This window comes from Triplophysa dalaica, chromosome 16, assembly GCF_015846415.1.
Source record: "Triplophysa dalaica isolate WHDGS20190420 chromosome 16, ASM1584641v1, whole genome shotgun sequence".
In the NCBI taxonomy this organism is placed as follows: domain Eukaryota; kingdom Metazoa; phylum Chordata; class Actinopteri; order Cypriniformes; family Nemacheilidae; genus Triplophysa; species Triplophysa dalaica.
This window is the reverse complement of record NC_079557.1, coordinates 11,949,254-11,965,462: the sequence shown is the minus strand read 5'-3', so window position 1 is coordinate 11,965,462 and position 16,209 is coordinate 11,949,254. Positions and strand designations below refer to the sequence as shown.

Here is a 16,209-nt window from a genome sequence, read left to right as displayed (position 1 = left end):
TTGTGATTTTAACATTTTTATTTGATTATTATTTACATGAAAACTTGAAATTATAACACATGTACGTTATTGTCACAAATAAACAGCATTTGGGTTGTACAGTATTCGATACACTGAAATAACAGCTTCGACCTTGAAAATGAGTATTGACCACTAAACATTCTGTACACTGGTTAATAAAAAAGCAGGTAGGCTACTGAGACGGGACAGTTGCTTTACTAATATGAGGTTCGAGTAACTGTATCCTGACGTGAATGAAGGGCTCCATTTTCCCCCTCCCCCTGTACTTTGGATATTAAACAGCTCAAGCCAAGCTCAAGTATACTCAGATGTGCCAAATGGCCCTTGAATGCTCCCCCACTGTGCAATCAGCACCAGTATAAACAGTATTGCAGAATTCAGAGTTTAATTACGCTTCTCAACACATTCCATTACAGGCAGGAGCACATAATTCATTTACTACATACTGTATTGAAAGCAAACTATTTGTTTCCATTAAGTTGAGAGATTTTTATATCACTCCATCAAACCGCAAACAGTATGTATATAAAGTTTATATGCCTTCAACTTAACGTGTAAACACAAAAAGATTTCTGACTACTTTCAGCCAGGTGTATTTATCACATAGGTCACAATAAATACCCTTTAAACACACAGTTCTCTGTCAGACTTTTACCTAACCTATCCTTTTGGTGAATTACTAAATAGATATTTTCATTTCTACGGTGTGAAACTGAAATGTTTTTAACTATAATGTCTATTTTTATGGAGAAAAAAAACTGCTCAGTTACTGTATTGCAGAAGCTTTAAGTTTACACAGATGCGAAAGAAACTGCCCTAACAAGCACACAATTGACTTACAATTGGCCTCTACCTGTGTCTCATTAAAATAACTACCACATCTTCTGGATAAAACCCCACGGATAAGTGATCATTATCTAGTCTGTGAATCTGAAGGACAGCTGTGAAAATGAAGACAAAATGAGCATTACAGAGAAATTACAGATAAAGCAAAACAAATGTTTAAATTAGCAAAAGGATACAAACATTATCAAAGTGTTTGAATTGCATCAGTAAGTGGGGGCTACACCTAACCACCTAGAGATTGTCCAGAAAAGCCTGTCGTTCAAAACTCTGAACAAGGGGACCTGTGAGAGAAGCTACAGAGAGGCCAGTGATCAGTGAAGGAGCTGCAGGGTTCAGTTGAGAACGACGTGAAGGTGCCAGTGAACCATATCAAGAGCTCTGTATATCACTGGTCGGTTGGAGAGGGTGGCACAAAAGAAGGCATTATTCACGATGAACCTCATGAAGTTAGAAGTGGAGCCTGGCATGAAGCATAATATTGACCAAGCTGCAATGTGTGAAAAGATTTTGTAGTCAAATAAAACCAACACATAGCTATTCGGCCTGAAAGCGTGACAGAATCGGACACTACATCCGCCTCAAAAATGTGTGAAACATATAAAACATGTGAGCTCTGGTCATACTGTAAAGCATGGTGCATTTTTCTTTAGGAGAGATATTGAAGTAGCTTTAGAACAAAACAAAACAGAGCAAAGTTTTGAAAAAAGCTGTGTATGTGAAGTATTTCAACATAAAAATTATGATTAATATAGAAAAATTGTCTTCTTCACAAATTATTTAAAATTAAAGTGACCAGTTTGTAGGATGTAATTAGGAAAAATAAGAAATAAGGACAAACTTGGGGTTAAAACAGAGTTTAAAAACCTCAGATCAAAGGTTCCATTTACGAACCACACAGAGATCAGAAATGAATTTACTTGTGTCAAAAAGTGTCAATTTGTAAACATCAAGTTTTCCAAGTAAGATCACAGGAGCAATCTGATCTGAATCCAAATGTTTAGCCCTTTGCATATGAAGATAAATGGTCCGAAACTTGACATGCACCGATCTATTAAGCCATCATCATCTTTTCTTGAATGCAAATGCTATGGTGACCTGTGAAAGATGGAAGGTGAAAAGAGGAAGTAAATTTAACCACATCATTCTAATTAAACATTTTAAAGAATAAGAGAGGGAGCCTATAAGATAACGAGAGACATCAAAACAAAGACAAATATAAAATACCACAATTTCGGAAAAGAGAAAGTCAGCATTCTAATAAAAAGTTTAAAAGCATCTCCTCTTTTTTTTTCAAAATGAAGTACAGCTGTGTCGTCCTGTAAGGATGCGGTTTCAAAACAACATGCCGATGCCTTGATGTGCAGTACTCCAAGCATCATTTACTGCACAGGAAATGAGTGGCAGAGGAAAGGCTCACATAAGTGTGTATATGAGAGACAGTCGTGATAGGCTGTGTCCGCTGGAGCACTTGTATGTATTCCTAGACTCCTCTGGTCACGGTTACTTCTCCTTTAAGTGCCCATTCACTCACGAAAGCAGCGTCTCCTTGTCTTTTTAAAGGAGACTCAACTCCTTTTCCTACAGAAGCCTTTGGCCTTTGTGTAAAACGGCATGTGTATAGCAGAGGGGAGGCAATGTTCAATGTAAAACACACGGCTGTTGTGTGGCATACAAGCATAGGGGAAAGAACATGATTCTTATGTGTATTCGTAGAGTATGTGCTCTTCATGCTGTAGAAGAATGGAGCTGTCTGGGTCTGGGCATTAAAATTATGCTTAAATCCTCAATTCCACCAAAAAATTTAAAAAGTGAATGTAAAATTTGAGACTGAGAAGAAAAACAGGTTCCCCTGTCCTTGGCTGAAACATGGAGCTGTATGTACATACGGGCATCAGTAACGTCTCTTTAAAACTCTCATTAAATGAGTTTAAAGATGCTCGGAGAAGATTGAAGATCACTGGATATCCAGCATTAAAAAAATGATGGTAAAAAGGAAGGTTCCAATGGAAAGGCAAGCCGCCCGTCCTGCTCCGGGTACAGATGCTCCGCCGTGGGTGTCTGTGGCCAATCGAGGAGTCAGCAGTAACTCGTGAAGCATCAAATCGTCAATTGCCAAGTTATCTGCCAAGTCTGAGAGAGAGAAAATATTGGATGGAGATTAGAAAAAGACAAGCAGAACATGAAATGCTCAACAGAACATGAAAGGCTCAAATCTTTTAAAATGTTTGAAAACTCCCAGAGCGCATGTACGTCACTGTATGGATTTTCATCTGGAACATCACTTTTGTCCATCTGCAATGCGTTACTAAAGTACCGGCTATGGCAGAATGATTTTCAGCAAATACTTTTGTGGCATTTATGATTTACAATGTAAGTGAATCTTACAATATTTATTCTGTGTGCAATAAAATAAGCAATGTTTTCCAGATGATGTGCTTTGCATAATTTGCATAATTAAGTGTATATTCATTTTGTATTTATAAACACATACATGTATTTATTTAAGAAAAATATAAAATACAAAAATTCAATAAATGTTTATATAGAATTTAAATGATACACAAATATAAGTACAGTAAATACATACAAACATCCCCTAAATATATATACAGTATATACATATATGTATTGTGTATGTGTTTATAAATACAAAATTCAGATGCACAGACATATATCAAGTAAACACAAACTTTTATTCTGAATGCCGTTAATCGCGATTAATCTTAAATCGCGATTAATCTTACATTAAAGGAATGAATAAATAAATAAAACAACTTTTCGTTAACGCTCAACATCTAAAGCTGAGGTTTACTGTCTTAAAAATCAGTCATGACGGCGGCAGAGCTGAGGCAAGAGTTATGAGAAAGGAAAGAGGATATCAGTAATAAAGTAAAGAATGATGAGGAACGCCAGCTATGTGTGGAAGTATCCCCTGTGAAGTGTCTCTACATTCCAGCTGAGGAGAAATATATTCACCCAAGACACACAGACGCACGTGCTGACCACTTCATGCGGCACATATCTCAAATTCCTGATGTCTGTTGTATTTACATCAAGATCCACAAAACAGCAAATACAAAGCAATACACACAGTACACAGGCAGAGGTACATTTTATTGCTCAGATGTTGCTTTTTCAACTCAAGAGATTTGATGCTCACAGTAGTTTCATTTATGTTTCAACTTAGTCTGTGATGTTTCTCTTAAATTTGTTTAAGGGAAAATCACACAAGTGGGGCAAATATTAAAATACAGCTGCAGAAATATTTACTACTTAAACAGTAGGTCAAATTCTGTGAACTACTAACAATATTTATCCCAAATTAATATAAAATATTGTTTCTATTTGCATGTATTTGAAGAAAATTAAAACCGAAAAGATGCTCTGTATTTTTTCAGACCTCAAATACTGCAAAGAAGACACATTCATATTCACTTTTAAGCATCACAACAACAATATTTATTTAGTAATTAGGGAAAGTTACAAATGATTTTATGTGATAACCTGGATTTGTATTACAGTTTTCATGAGTCTTTTCATTCTGTCAGTCTTTCACATGGCCGTTGGATGACTTCATGTCACTCCTGAGATTTTGTTGTAATTCAACAGACACTGGATTGGAATGGACACGATACATCTGATTAAATGAACATTTGGAAGGGTCTCCTAATGTTCTCCGCTGCTGTACAGAGTATGGAGGTGTAAAATGAATGTAGATTGTTTTGTAAATAATCTGGATTGAGGTCAATTTGATGAAAAAGGTTTGGGTTCATATTGAAAAAAGATATATTAGATATTGACTTTTAAAGGCCGACTTGGCAAATATATGCACACTTTTTTAAACTCTAACAGAGACATTTGTGAGATTCAGGAGTAATATCTTCGATTAATTTAAAATTTTCATTTAATCTCACTGATGTCCAGGATAAATAACCAAAATAGTAAAGAGAAATGGTTGTTGTTGTCCTTAACTGTATGAGGCATTTGGTAAAAGCCTCTGCTAAATGACTCAATGCAAATGTGATTTTTTTATGGTCAGATGTAAACACAACAACTTACTAGTGATCATCTCACAATTGGCAGAAAGCCACAAGAATTTACAGGTCTGTAAAAGTCTGTTGACCAAACAAAGTGGGACATTTTTAATCATATGCACCTTGCCCATTCACAATGGGGGTCGGGGAGAAAAATTCCCTACGTGTGTTAATCTAGTCCTGTCCGTATGTTAATGTTCTTCGCATTTTCAATTGAATCCATTGGAGGGGAAATTCGATCTCAGCAACTAAGATCACATGCCACGTTTAATACCATCCACAGTGACCTCTTCATACCGCTGCCTTCGTTTGGAGGGATTTAAGCCCACAGGGAGGAAGTCCACCATTTGGACCAGCGGCTGCGTAGTGGTGGGATCAACAGGAAAGCATGCGACTTAATTAATTCTAGACCCTGAACTCAGCATGCCAGCCAGTGAGAACTAGGCCTGGCGCAGAAAAGAGTTGGAGGCCTTCTCTCAGGGGGTCCCCTGGATGCCCGTGGGCCCATTTTAGCAAGGCCGACTTTAAAACAGAGGAACGAGGCAAATAAATAAAGCCTCTGCGCTGAACGTTCCTCGAGATTTCTCTGCAATTACGACAGAGCTTGAACGTGAGCCAGAGGACAATTAACTTTTTCTTTCCCTACGTCCACCGACAAGCCAGCGGTTAAACATTCCACTGGCCCTGAAAGGCCGATTTTTCATTGTGACAGCGTCTCACTGTACCACGAGTCCAATTAAAGCTGAGGTGTAATTCAATACAGCTTTTATATACACTACACCCTAAATCAGACAAGGTGTGTTCATGTGAATAAGCGAGCGATGAATGTGTATGTGTGTGTGTTTTGGAGTGTGTGAGGTTATTGTTCTGCATATTTGTGTGTGTGTGTGTATGAGAGGTCCTAAGAAATGTTCAAGGACAGAAACTCTTTTTACGAAAATAAGAGTTTGGAACTGAAAGGGAGTAGAATAGGGTCTATGGTTACCACAAGCCTTCCGCTGTAGGCTTTCAAAACAGGGATGACAACAAACGTGTACGGCCCAACTCCACAATGTGACTATGAATATCAGGTTATAATGAGCCACAAACACTTGTGTTAAATAGTGTGAATGACGTTGTAAGGAACCATAGAACGGGAAGACGGCCTGATAAACTCGTGTTCTTGGATCTGATATAACCCGAACAAAATTAGTGGCAATTAGTGGGACGGGTATGTGGAGGCTGGCACGCTAAATATAGGAAACAGACAACGCTCCCAACAATGTACATGACCAACATGGGACAGTCTGAAGCAATGTTATAAAGGCTCACAGAGGCTATGGGTTTTCAGGAGTATCAGTCCCCAGGAGTCCCCACCATGCAAGCGGAGTCTAACCGGCTTTATCACAGAGTTACGACCTCCGGTTACAGAGGTGAAAGGTCAACAGTCAGCCATTGATTGGTAATGGTAGGCTTGGGCCGGCTTAGTGCCAGCAGCGCAATACATCACACACAACAAACAAAAAACACAGAAACTAATTTGAGATGTTTATTGCAGCCCTCCACAGTAAGAATGAGACACTAGCTAACTGCAGAAAAAAGAGCTGGTGTGTTTCACAACCTGCTGAAGAAGAATTATAAGTCCCTTGTGTTTGAAGAGACGGAACGTGGGTGTTTAGATTCTTATGCTATATGTTTCTCTTTCCTTAACCCAGGAGAAAGTCTTTGTTCTAAATAAAGCAACGATACAGGATGTTGAACAACTCCCAAACAAACCGACTCGAGAGGAGAATATTCTTATTAGTGGTGTGATGCTAAACACGTCGCTCATAAAGCTGAAGAAAAGCATGATAGGGACTGTGAATGTTTATGTGGTATGTTCAATAAAGACATGAAAATAAGGGCTTTCAAATGATTAAAAACATACTTGCATATACTTAAGATAAGTCCATGTAAATATTTCCTAAATATTTATACACGTATGTGCATATAGATACTAAATAAATATGCAAAGTAGACTGACATATACAGTATTATGTAAACACAAACTTTTATTCTGGATGTGATTATTCACGACAGCCCTAATGAAAATATAAGCTTGCATGATGTTTAACTAGGCGGAAAGTGTTTGTCTATTGCTGTATTAGACAGGATTCAGGACCTTTTTAGAATCCAGGTAAAATCCAGCAAATTAAGATTTCTGCAATTGCACTAAAATGAAAACCCCTAATAACAGTTGCACCCGTGACTCTTGAACGTTGGCCCTCTCCTGCTTTTCCAACTAGCCGCTTGTTACTTTTCTATGCATTCAGATGAATGATTTTTACAAAATTAAAAAAATCTGTAGAATTCCATCAAAGCGGAACCAGTAAGTAACCACCTAGCAACCAAACAAAACACCATAGCAACCACAAAACAAGGTGCAAACCACCAATCAGAACACCTTAGCAACTGCATAGAAATGTCCTCCAACAACACCATTGCACTATAGCAGTATCTTCAGATCGGACGAGAACCATTCACAAAACAAATTGCACAAAAGTATAAACATTAACTTGGCACTAAATATATTTTATATACTTCTTCAAACACTCTCATCAGTCTGTATACGATGTCTGTATAACTAGTCTGGAACATTCATCAAAACCCAATAGGTCTTTTAAATGATCTGAAATATAGTTCATCATACAGCACAGAAGATCAGTGACAACTGCCAGACAGACCTTCACCTGGACATGAAGTTGGTGTGTTTATTCTGAAGCTACTGTCTGCTTTACAGGTGCTCTTCAGGACTAGATAAAGCGCATGGAATGTCAGTCTCCAAACACAGGTGCTTCTTATGAAAGTGGCCAATAATGGTCCACATTGCTGCTTCATTTGTGGAGCCGGGGCGGGTTATGAAAACAAAAAGATTCCTTCAGCTAAAACGTTCCTCATATCAGAAATGAGTAAACAATTTATCTTTTCAGACAGTTGTTATAGCTATCATATCAAGCAATGGATTGTAAATCACAAAACATCATTAAACTACTGATTTGCTGTAGATAATTATTAGATTAGTTAGACCAAATAATTTATATGATGTCACCCTGTCTGTGAAACCCATCTAGTCATTTGTTAAAATTGTACATGAAATCATCCTACATAATGTAAAAAGCATTAGGTAAACATATCATCTTGATATCATTCATATCTTTAACAATTCCATGTAAAGAGACATGTCATCAGAGGGAAATTAAAGATAAGAATTAAATGATTGATAATCATTTTGAGACTTTAGCCTGGTTTTTACAGACTGGGGTCAAGTATTATATAATGATATCATACAGTGAAAAATATAACAATATTCAATATAATAAAACTACTGCTAAACAATTCATTATTACAAATGAAGAATTGTTATAATCATATAGTAAAAAGCCATTATAACAGACAAAAACCGCTTCAACTAATGTAAGATCATTTGTAAACACACACTATATTCTCACAGACACACAGTGTCGCAGCAGCTGTAAGCTTCACTCTCAGGTCAACACTGCTGCTGCTGTGGGTCTGCTGTGGACAGTGGAACAGAAGAGGAATGTGACCGTCTGCTTCCACACCCATCACCCTGACCACAGGCCCACTCCAGCAGGCAGCCAGCAGCTAGCCAAGAAAAACTAGCCAGTCGTGAGGAGGCCAAGACACAGAAAACTGAGACACAGCTAAAGCATAGTACAACACAGCCAGCCTGATTAGACACACCAGGAAACAACAAAACACAACTACAGCCATGCGAATAAACAAATATACTGTAGCACAGGAAGACACCTACAGTAGACCGAGACACAACTACAGCAAACCAAGACACAACTGTGGCACAGTGCACAGCTGCAGTACACCAAAACACAGTTACATCACTCTGCATAATGAGAGAGACTATAGTGGGTGGGGCCACAGTTGCCATATCTGCATAACAAAGCCAACCCATTGGCCAATTTAATACATTTTACATTCACTGCTATGCAATACACACAAGTTCGTCTTGTCTCCGTAAAGTAGTAATCTTAAGCACTGTCTGTTTTTATAAATAACTTCATCTTAAAGGCATAGTTCACCTAACATGAAAATTCTGTCATCATTTGCTCAAAAATTATTCATGAACAAACCTGTATGACTTTCTTTCTTCTGCAGCACACAAAATAAGACATTTTGAAGGATGTTACCGAACAGCGATAGCACCCATTGACTTGCATTGGATTTGTTTCCTTTCAATAGAAGTGAATGGATGCCGCTGTCGTTCAGTTACCAACATTCTTCAAAATATCTTCCTTTGGTTGCTTCAGTGACTACAATCCCTTAATGACAGCCGTTAAAAAATCCTTCCACCTTTAACCCATGGAATCAAAAACAACCTACGGCAACTGTTTGAACCCAATTCTGTAGGAAACCTGTGGACTTGGCAACCTTGGGTGGGGCGTTCAAGAGAACAGATAGAGGGGTGCATCTACTGGAGGGATGACTGAGAAAGTAAAAAAAAACAGGGGGAAAAGTATCCTAAAGGAGGAAACCCTCTTCTGTAATGACTTTAACAGTGTAACAAAGTAAGTATGACTTTACATTTATAGATAACTGGTTCTTTTCCTTCAACCATCATCGCCTCGTGTCAGCATTCCCCTTTAAACACTCAATGGGCTCCATTGTGGGGCAAATTCATGTCAACACATATTAATTAGCACAACTCGGCGTGAGCAAGACCGTGTCATGATTCACTTCAGTCATACTGCTGCTCTCTCACTAAATGTGCACATTATTAGATTTATGGATATTTTTAGCACTCAAGTTCATACAACATGAGAGAGAAACACTCAGAGGGAAACAACATACCGGAGTATTGAACAACGGAGAATACAATTTCTAGTGCAATGGTCAAGGCTTTCATAAGAAATCGACACACAAAGACAAACTGATCTCTTTGATGGCTTCTATGAGTACTTACTGCCTTGTAATTATCCCAAGCATATCATCAGTACCAAAGAAGCTGTTAACTGAAACATTCAGAACCAGATTCTGAAACCTGACAAAAAATAGTTGATGTAAAACTATGATGATTATAATCTAGCTATGTCAGTTTTCTGCACAAAACATGACAAACTTGTTTTTAAGTTGCATGGGCGGTCACCAGGGCATGGCTGTACGGTTGCCAAAATGTTCTGGTTAACAATGTGTTAAAAATATTTTTAGGGTAAACTGGATGGCTTCCAGGTTATTCTGGTCTCTGGATGTCCATCGAGTTTTACTTCAATGTAAATTTCACCCATTTCATCATCTACCAGACGAAAGCTGATTGCTTAGAAAAGCAATAGCACGTTTCCCCTCAACAAGCCGCACGAGTTGAGGTATGATTCATGTCTGTAACCCAAATAGCAAGAGACGAAAATTAATTCTTGGGGTTTGGGGATTAAAAAAATCTAGCCTTAGCACCACTGAGTTTAGTGGAAACGATATGGAAAAATTCTGTAAGGGAGAGTCCAAATATTTTCAATGTAGCGTTTATAAATGCCATGAATGGAAATGACTTCCCTCATGTTTACAAATGTTAAAACTTTCACCACTCTCGATGCCCCCCATAGCTCGTGGATGACCCGCAGTAGGTTAGAAGCAGTTTGTGTTTCCAGACGGACATGACGCAGGAAGATGTCTGGAATCAATTTAGCATGTCAAAAACACATACTAATGTAAATAAAAGTCTTACACAAACAAACACTCCTTTGGAAATTCTCAGGAACGCTCTTTCTGCGTGAAAAGACTCTAATGGGTTTATTAACTTGTCCTAACCCAGTTGTGGAGTTTCTTTTGCTATTCCCCAACGTTTGATATGACAATATCATCTTTGTTAGTCTTTTGAAACTGGTCGACCACATAAACAATGTTTTGAAGCCATAAACTCACAGCCACCATGTTAAGTGTTTTACAATGAGCTTAAAAGTACATACAACCTATCTATAGAAACTAGCTGTCTAGCTCCTGTGCATATTTAGGGAGGCACTGTTTACCCAAATGGTGGTTGGGTATCATTATTTTGTCTGTGTGTGTGTATGTGTGATTATCCTTATAAGCGTGTACGGTGTGGGAGGGATTGTTGTTTATAACGTGAGGCAGAAATCAGGAAGCATTTGAAGGAGCCTGTTTCTTATGGCGAACTTCCTCTCTCTCTGTCTCGCTCGCTCACTCTCTGATCAGGATTATTTGCAGATGCGATGGTGCCATTGCTTCTTCCTCAAAGAGGAAGAAAACAAACCATGTGCTCATGTGCATGATGTCATACAAACAGCCCCAGATGAGAATTAATACAATTACACAGGTGATAAACAGAGAGACTTGATCATTTTCTTTTGCTCAACATTTTTGGTTTTGGGTGAACTATCCCTTTCCTTTCACTGCAAGACGTGCAGGACATTTTTAAGAGTTTGGTGCTCACAGAACCGGTTTCAACCAGCCGTTTTGAAAGACACAGTCAATGCAAAACCATTAATTGATCATGCGAAACAAAAGTGATATAGAAACATTCGCTGGCTGTGTTTTCAAACATCATATATCATATATGTAAACTGGCTGTGTTTTCAAACATCATATATTAAGAGAAGGTAAAGACAACTGAAAATGACTTCGCTCTTGCTCATTTCCTGAACATTTTTGCTGTGTTCATTTCCAGGTGTTTCAGATTGATTTCCACATTATACATTATGTGCAGACATCTGTGCTGTCTGTAGCTCCAAGCACCTGGACCACTGCAGCCAAACATCTGCAATCCAAACACTATTGAATATGCCCTTATATATACACAAACATGGACATGCATTCTGATACCTGCACACACAACCCCCCCACACCCTGCACATACTGTACAACCACCACACATACACACATTTACCTAACTATTTAAAAGAGCTCATGAGAACACTTTACTGTAAGGTTGTATTTGTTAGTTAATTTATTAGCTAACATGAGCTACCAATGAGCATTATAGTTTTGCATCATTTATTCATTTTTGTTAAAGGTCCACTATATGAAATTTAGCAGCATCTAGCGTTGATCCCTAACAGCTCACTCCCACCCAACCCCTCTTCCTTTCAAAGCCCTACGTTGGCTAACACAGGACTAGATGTCGTCACGTTTTCCCTTCTGTGTCGAAAGAGATAATGAATATTCATGAAAGCCGCTCTGTAGAGCAGTTTGTCCATTTAGGGCTACTGTAGAAACAACATGGTGAATTCCATGCAAGGGGAACCTCGGTGTATGTAGATAGAAATAGCTCATTCTAAGGTATTAAAAACATATCGCTTCATTATGAAAGGTCTTTATCGACCTCTGAAGACATAGTTCTGTATATTTTATTGCATTTCTGTCAATAGATTCTCCATTAAAATAACACGCGGAACCTCTAACTAACGTTAATAAATAGATCCTTATTGTATATAAATATTTATGCCTAGTAAGCTTAGTTACTAAAATACCCAATAAAAATACAACTTACATCCAAAAAATTTATTTTCCTTAATAAATGACTTTAGGATGAGCATTAATTGTGATATATTAATAAAATACATGGGTGGTTTAACTTTCTGGAGATAGTCCTCAAGACAAAGTAAACTTACAGACCTAACTTTGCACATTTATGTAATAAATAAACATATCCAAAGAGAGATTTTATTATATTCAGCTCACTTCAGGTGACAAATTTGTCCTCATAGGAATACCTAAATAAATCCAGACATGTAAACATACTGTACACTTGCATTAACACAAACTCACGTGCACAAATAGACACAGCATGACACTATAGCACCGGGCATGCTTGCCTCATACGCAGCTTGTTTACGGCTGTAGTGCAGACAGACTGCAGAATGCCGGTGTGCTGTAATGGAAAACGTGTGCTGTACTCCTCACCTATCAGGTGATAGGGGTCAGGGGTGCCACATGGAGCTGGTTAGCATTCCAATCTCAACATCAGAGGAAGGATGAAACTATTTGAGCGGCAAGAAAAGCGTACATTATGTTAACCGTGTCAAAATATCCGTGCCTGGTGTCTGTCTCGCAAATTCACACTGCCCATCACCATCTAAAAAATCAACACCCATACCTTTCCATCTCTCTATATCATGAGTAAATCTGTAGCAGACCTGAGACTCGGGCCCAGCCCACTCTCACACAGCGAGCTACATGTTTCACATTACGGGCATATTTCCACATTGTATTTTGCTAACCCTTGCCTGCTGATAAAAGGCCAAAGAGCTTCAAAGAAAAAATGCTCCTCAGCACTTACAGTGAACGAATGTCTCCTGAGCGCTGGAAAATAACAAGAGGTCTTTTGAGAGGACCCATGCCGAGCGGTCAGGGCCGAGGAGCCCGGCACAGTCCGACCGGCCCTCGCGAAATTCCCCCGCTGGAGGGGTCCGGGCCTTCAGTGATAGCTACATTCATCAAGTCCGCCTGGGCCTCCACAATGATAAAATGAGAAAAGACCCGGGGAGCTTGGATAGGGTGAGAAAGTGGAAGGCAAACAGCAGACCCCAATCATTAGTAGCAGACAGAATGAGATACTTTGTGTTAGCCTATGGAAACACAAATCAGTGATGAGAGATGGGAGGGGGATAAAAAAGATAAAAAAGAAGGAAAGTCATAAAGGAGCAATAGAGAAAAGGAGAAATAAAAGGCTGTGATGACAGCTGGGCTTGAGATTTATGGTGCAGGATTATGAACCGAACTAAAAGTGATGGGACGGAGAAAGAGAGCAGGTGTATGTCTTTGGTAGATCTCTCTCATGCTTACAATTACAAGAACATATTTTTAAAAGCACTCCACCATTTTAAACACAAACCAGAAATGTTTTTTCAATTAAAAAAGATATTAATCTGTGTTATATTTTCGTTTTTTTAGCAGATGCTGTAAGCTAAAACGACTTACATATAATATTAAAACCGGGAAAAGCAATAGTTCAATAGACAAGAAAATATAAATATCACAATTATTACAAATGTAGAGGACATAGTGCAGGATTTGTTTGTTGTTGTTGCGGGAAAAGCCCTTTTTAGTGATGTTCTTCAGACTGAACGACCAACCAACTAACTAGTTACCCGTTGCATTATTTAGATTCTGACAAATAAAATATTTTTACTTTAGTAATATTACTATTAATACTTGTCATTAAAAAAAACACAAACACAAAAATCTGTTATAAAGGTGGATTTTATTTCTTAAAAAAATATAAGAGGTTTAAAATTTGCCAAATTTTTTAGTCTACTTTGAAAAAGGGTATTACAGACCGAACATCACACAATGGTTAATCTACCCTCAAAAAGCTTTTACCATAAACTACTTAAAAACTCAAACAATTTGTCATGAAGAAGTACCACAGTAGTATTTTTTTTTATAATTATTTCAGGTTAAATGCTTAAACCCTTTCTCATATAAACTTTCTTTCACATCTTTTTTCCGGTGCAACTATCTAAAAATGGGGTAAGAAAAATAAATAAAGTACTTAAAGGTCCAGTCAGTAATATCTAGCGGCAAGGTTGCGAATTGCAACCAACCGCTCACTCCACTCCTCCCTTTCCAAACACTACGACGACTGACAGAACATGCGGTGAATGTAGATAGAAATAATTCATTCTAAGGTAATAAAACATAACGCTTCATTGTGTAAGTTCTTTATTAACCTCCGAAGACATCCCAAAAATTACACAGTGGACCATTGCACAATTCAAATTTAATCCAAGTTTATTTTTCTTAATATGTTGGCGGAAACCCGTGCTTGTTTTAAGTATTACTTCTTCATTTTTTTCAGAAAGCAAGATTTACTATCTCAGGTGACTTTTCTTCACATAATTGTTCCTTGATTGAAGACTACTTACATATTTGAACTGCAAAACAAGACCGATCCTTAAGTGAGAAGTTCACAGTACTTTGATTATTGCTATTAAAGTGGGGGCAGATGACATGACCCCAGTGCTAGCTGTGTGTGTGTCGGGGTGTGTGCACAGGACACACACACAGCCCATTTCCTGGAATAGCTCTGCTGGCCTGGAATTCTCTATAGAATGCACAGGCTGGTATGGGGGTTGGGGGCAGACCTGGGGGTGAGAAAACCTGGAATCTCCTTCGAGAGCCAGTTATCATATATCAATCAATTTGGATCATTCGGAACATCCCGAAACTACTGGCCGGCTGACAGCTTTGATGTAAACGGGATCTGGACCCGAGCTGCAGCCTGTCTACACCCTGTTGTTGTTCTGCCCATCACGTCTCCCGGACCCCTGCACTGTGCTGAAGCAGAGCTTTGAGAAACAAGATCTACATCGTCCATCTCGGTGCAGAAGGAACAGACAGGCCTTCCATTAGTGAACGTGCCTGTGGATGACCTTCGGCATTGTGACCTCCTGACCCCCACTCCCTCCCTCCCTGAACAACCTAAATGGGATGAAAGACACCGAGGCCAATCCGTGTTTTACTGTGTCACCGGCAGCTTTCTGCCTATCTGCTGTTATCTGTGAACCTGTTTCATCACAGGCCTTTCTCAAGGTCTTAACACACACACACACACACACATACAGATGGATATAAAATTCCAAGACAGGAAAGATATATCGGCAACTGTTCGGCCAAGCAACCAAAACACATTTTATTCATACTTAATAACTACGGCAGTAAATCCTCTAAGAGTGGGAAGGGGGACGTGTACATAAACACAATTCAGCCTCGGAGTTCAGAGAGCATTCAAACCTCACAACTCCACGCTGAACGCTTTTATCATCGGTTAACTTCCTCCGGGTGAATTTGAGCGCTGATATGTGCTTTATCCTGTTCCCCCACATGTGTCAGATTTTTGGCCTAACCCTGGTGCTACCCAAATCTCTGCCACAACAACACGAGGTGGGCGACAACTCCCTCCGTCGTGTTTGCTCAGCTGGGCCGGCTTTGTCAGTCAGTATCAAACTCCTTGTTCCTGCCCCTTTACTGTTATTCTTCGCCTCTGTTAGTTTCTTTGCACTAACATGGTTTGTTGGTTTTTTGTGCTTTGTTTTGCATCAAAGGGAACATCTCCCATGTTCGCTGTTTGTTCCCTCGGACAATGAGAAGGTCAAGTGGTGACTGATAAAAGACAGCTACCTGTAACCGGCGAAACTGGGAGAATTTATCATAGATAACAAACTAATGACACAAGTCAAAGGGACCAGCTTTGATACAATTTTTTTTGCTAAACTAGAGTGGTGATAAAAAGATAAAAGCCTTATCTGGTTGGGAGTTGGTTAGTTCAAGAGGCCAGATGGTCTTAAAGTCATCATTTAAT

At 38.8% G+C, this 16,209-nt stretch overlaps 1 protein-coding gene across 1 annotated transcript in view; it reads right to left on the bottom strand.

Annotated features, from left to right (window-relative positions):
- Positions 1–16,209, bottom strand: part of gpc3 (glypican 3) — a 111,542-nt gene continuing 95,333 nt past the window's right edge. Inside the window, exon 8 of the mRNA XM_056770432.1 lies at positions 1–2,997. Within this exon, the coding sequence (XP_056626410.1) occupies positions 2,822–2,997 (176 nt within the window). The 3' untranslated portion in view covers positions 1–2,821. The remainder of the gene's footprint in view (positions 2,998–16,209) is intronic.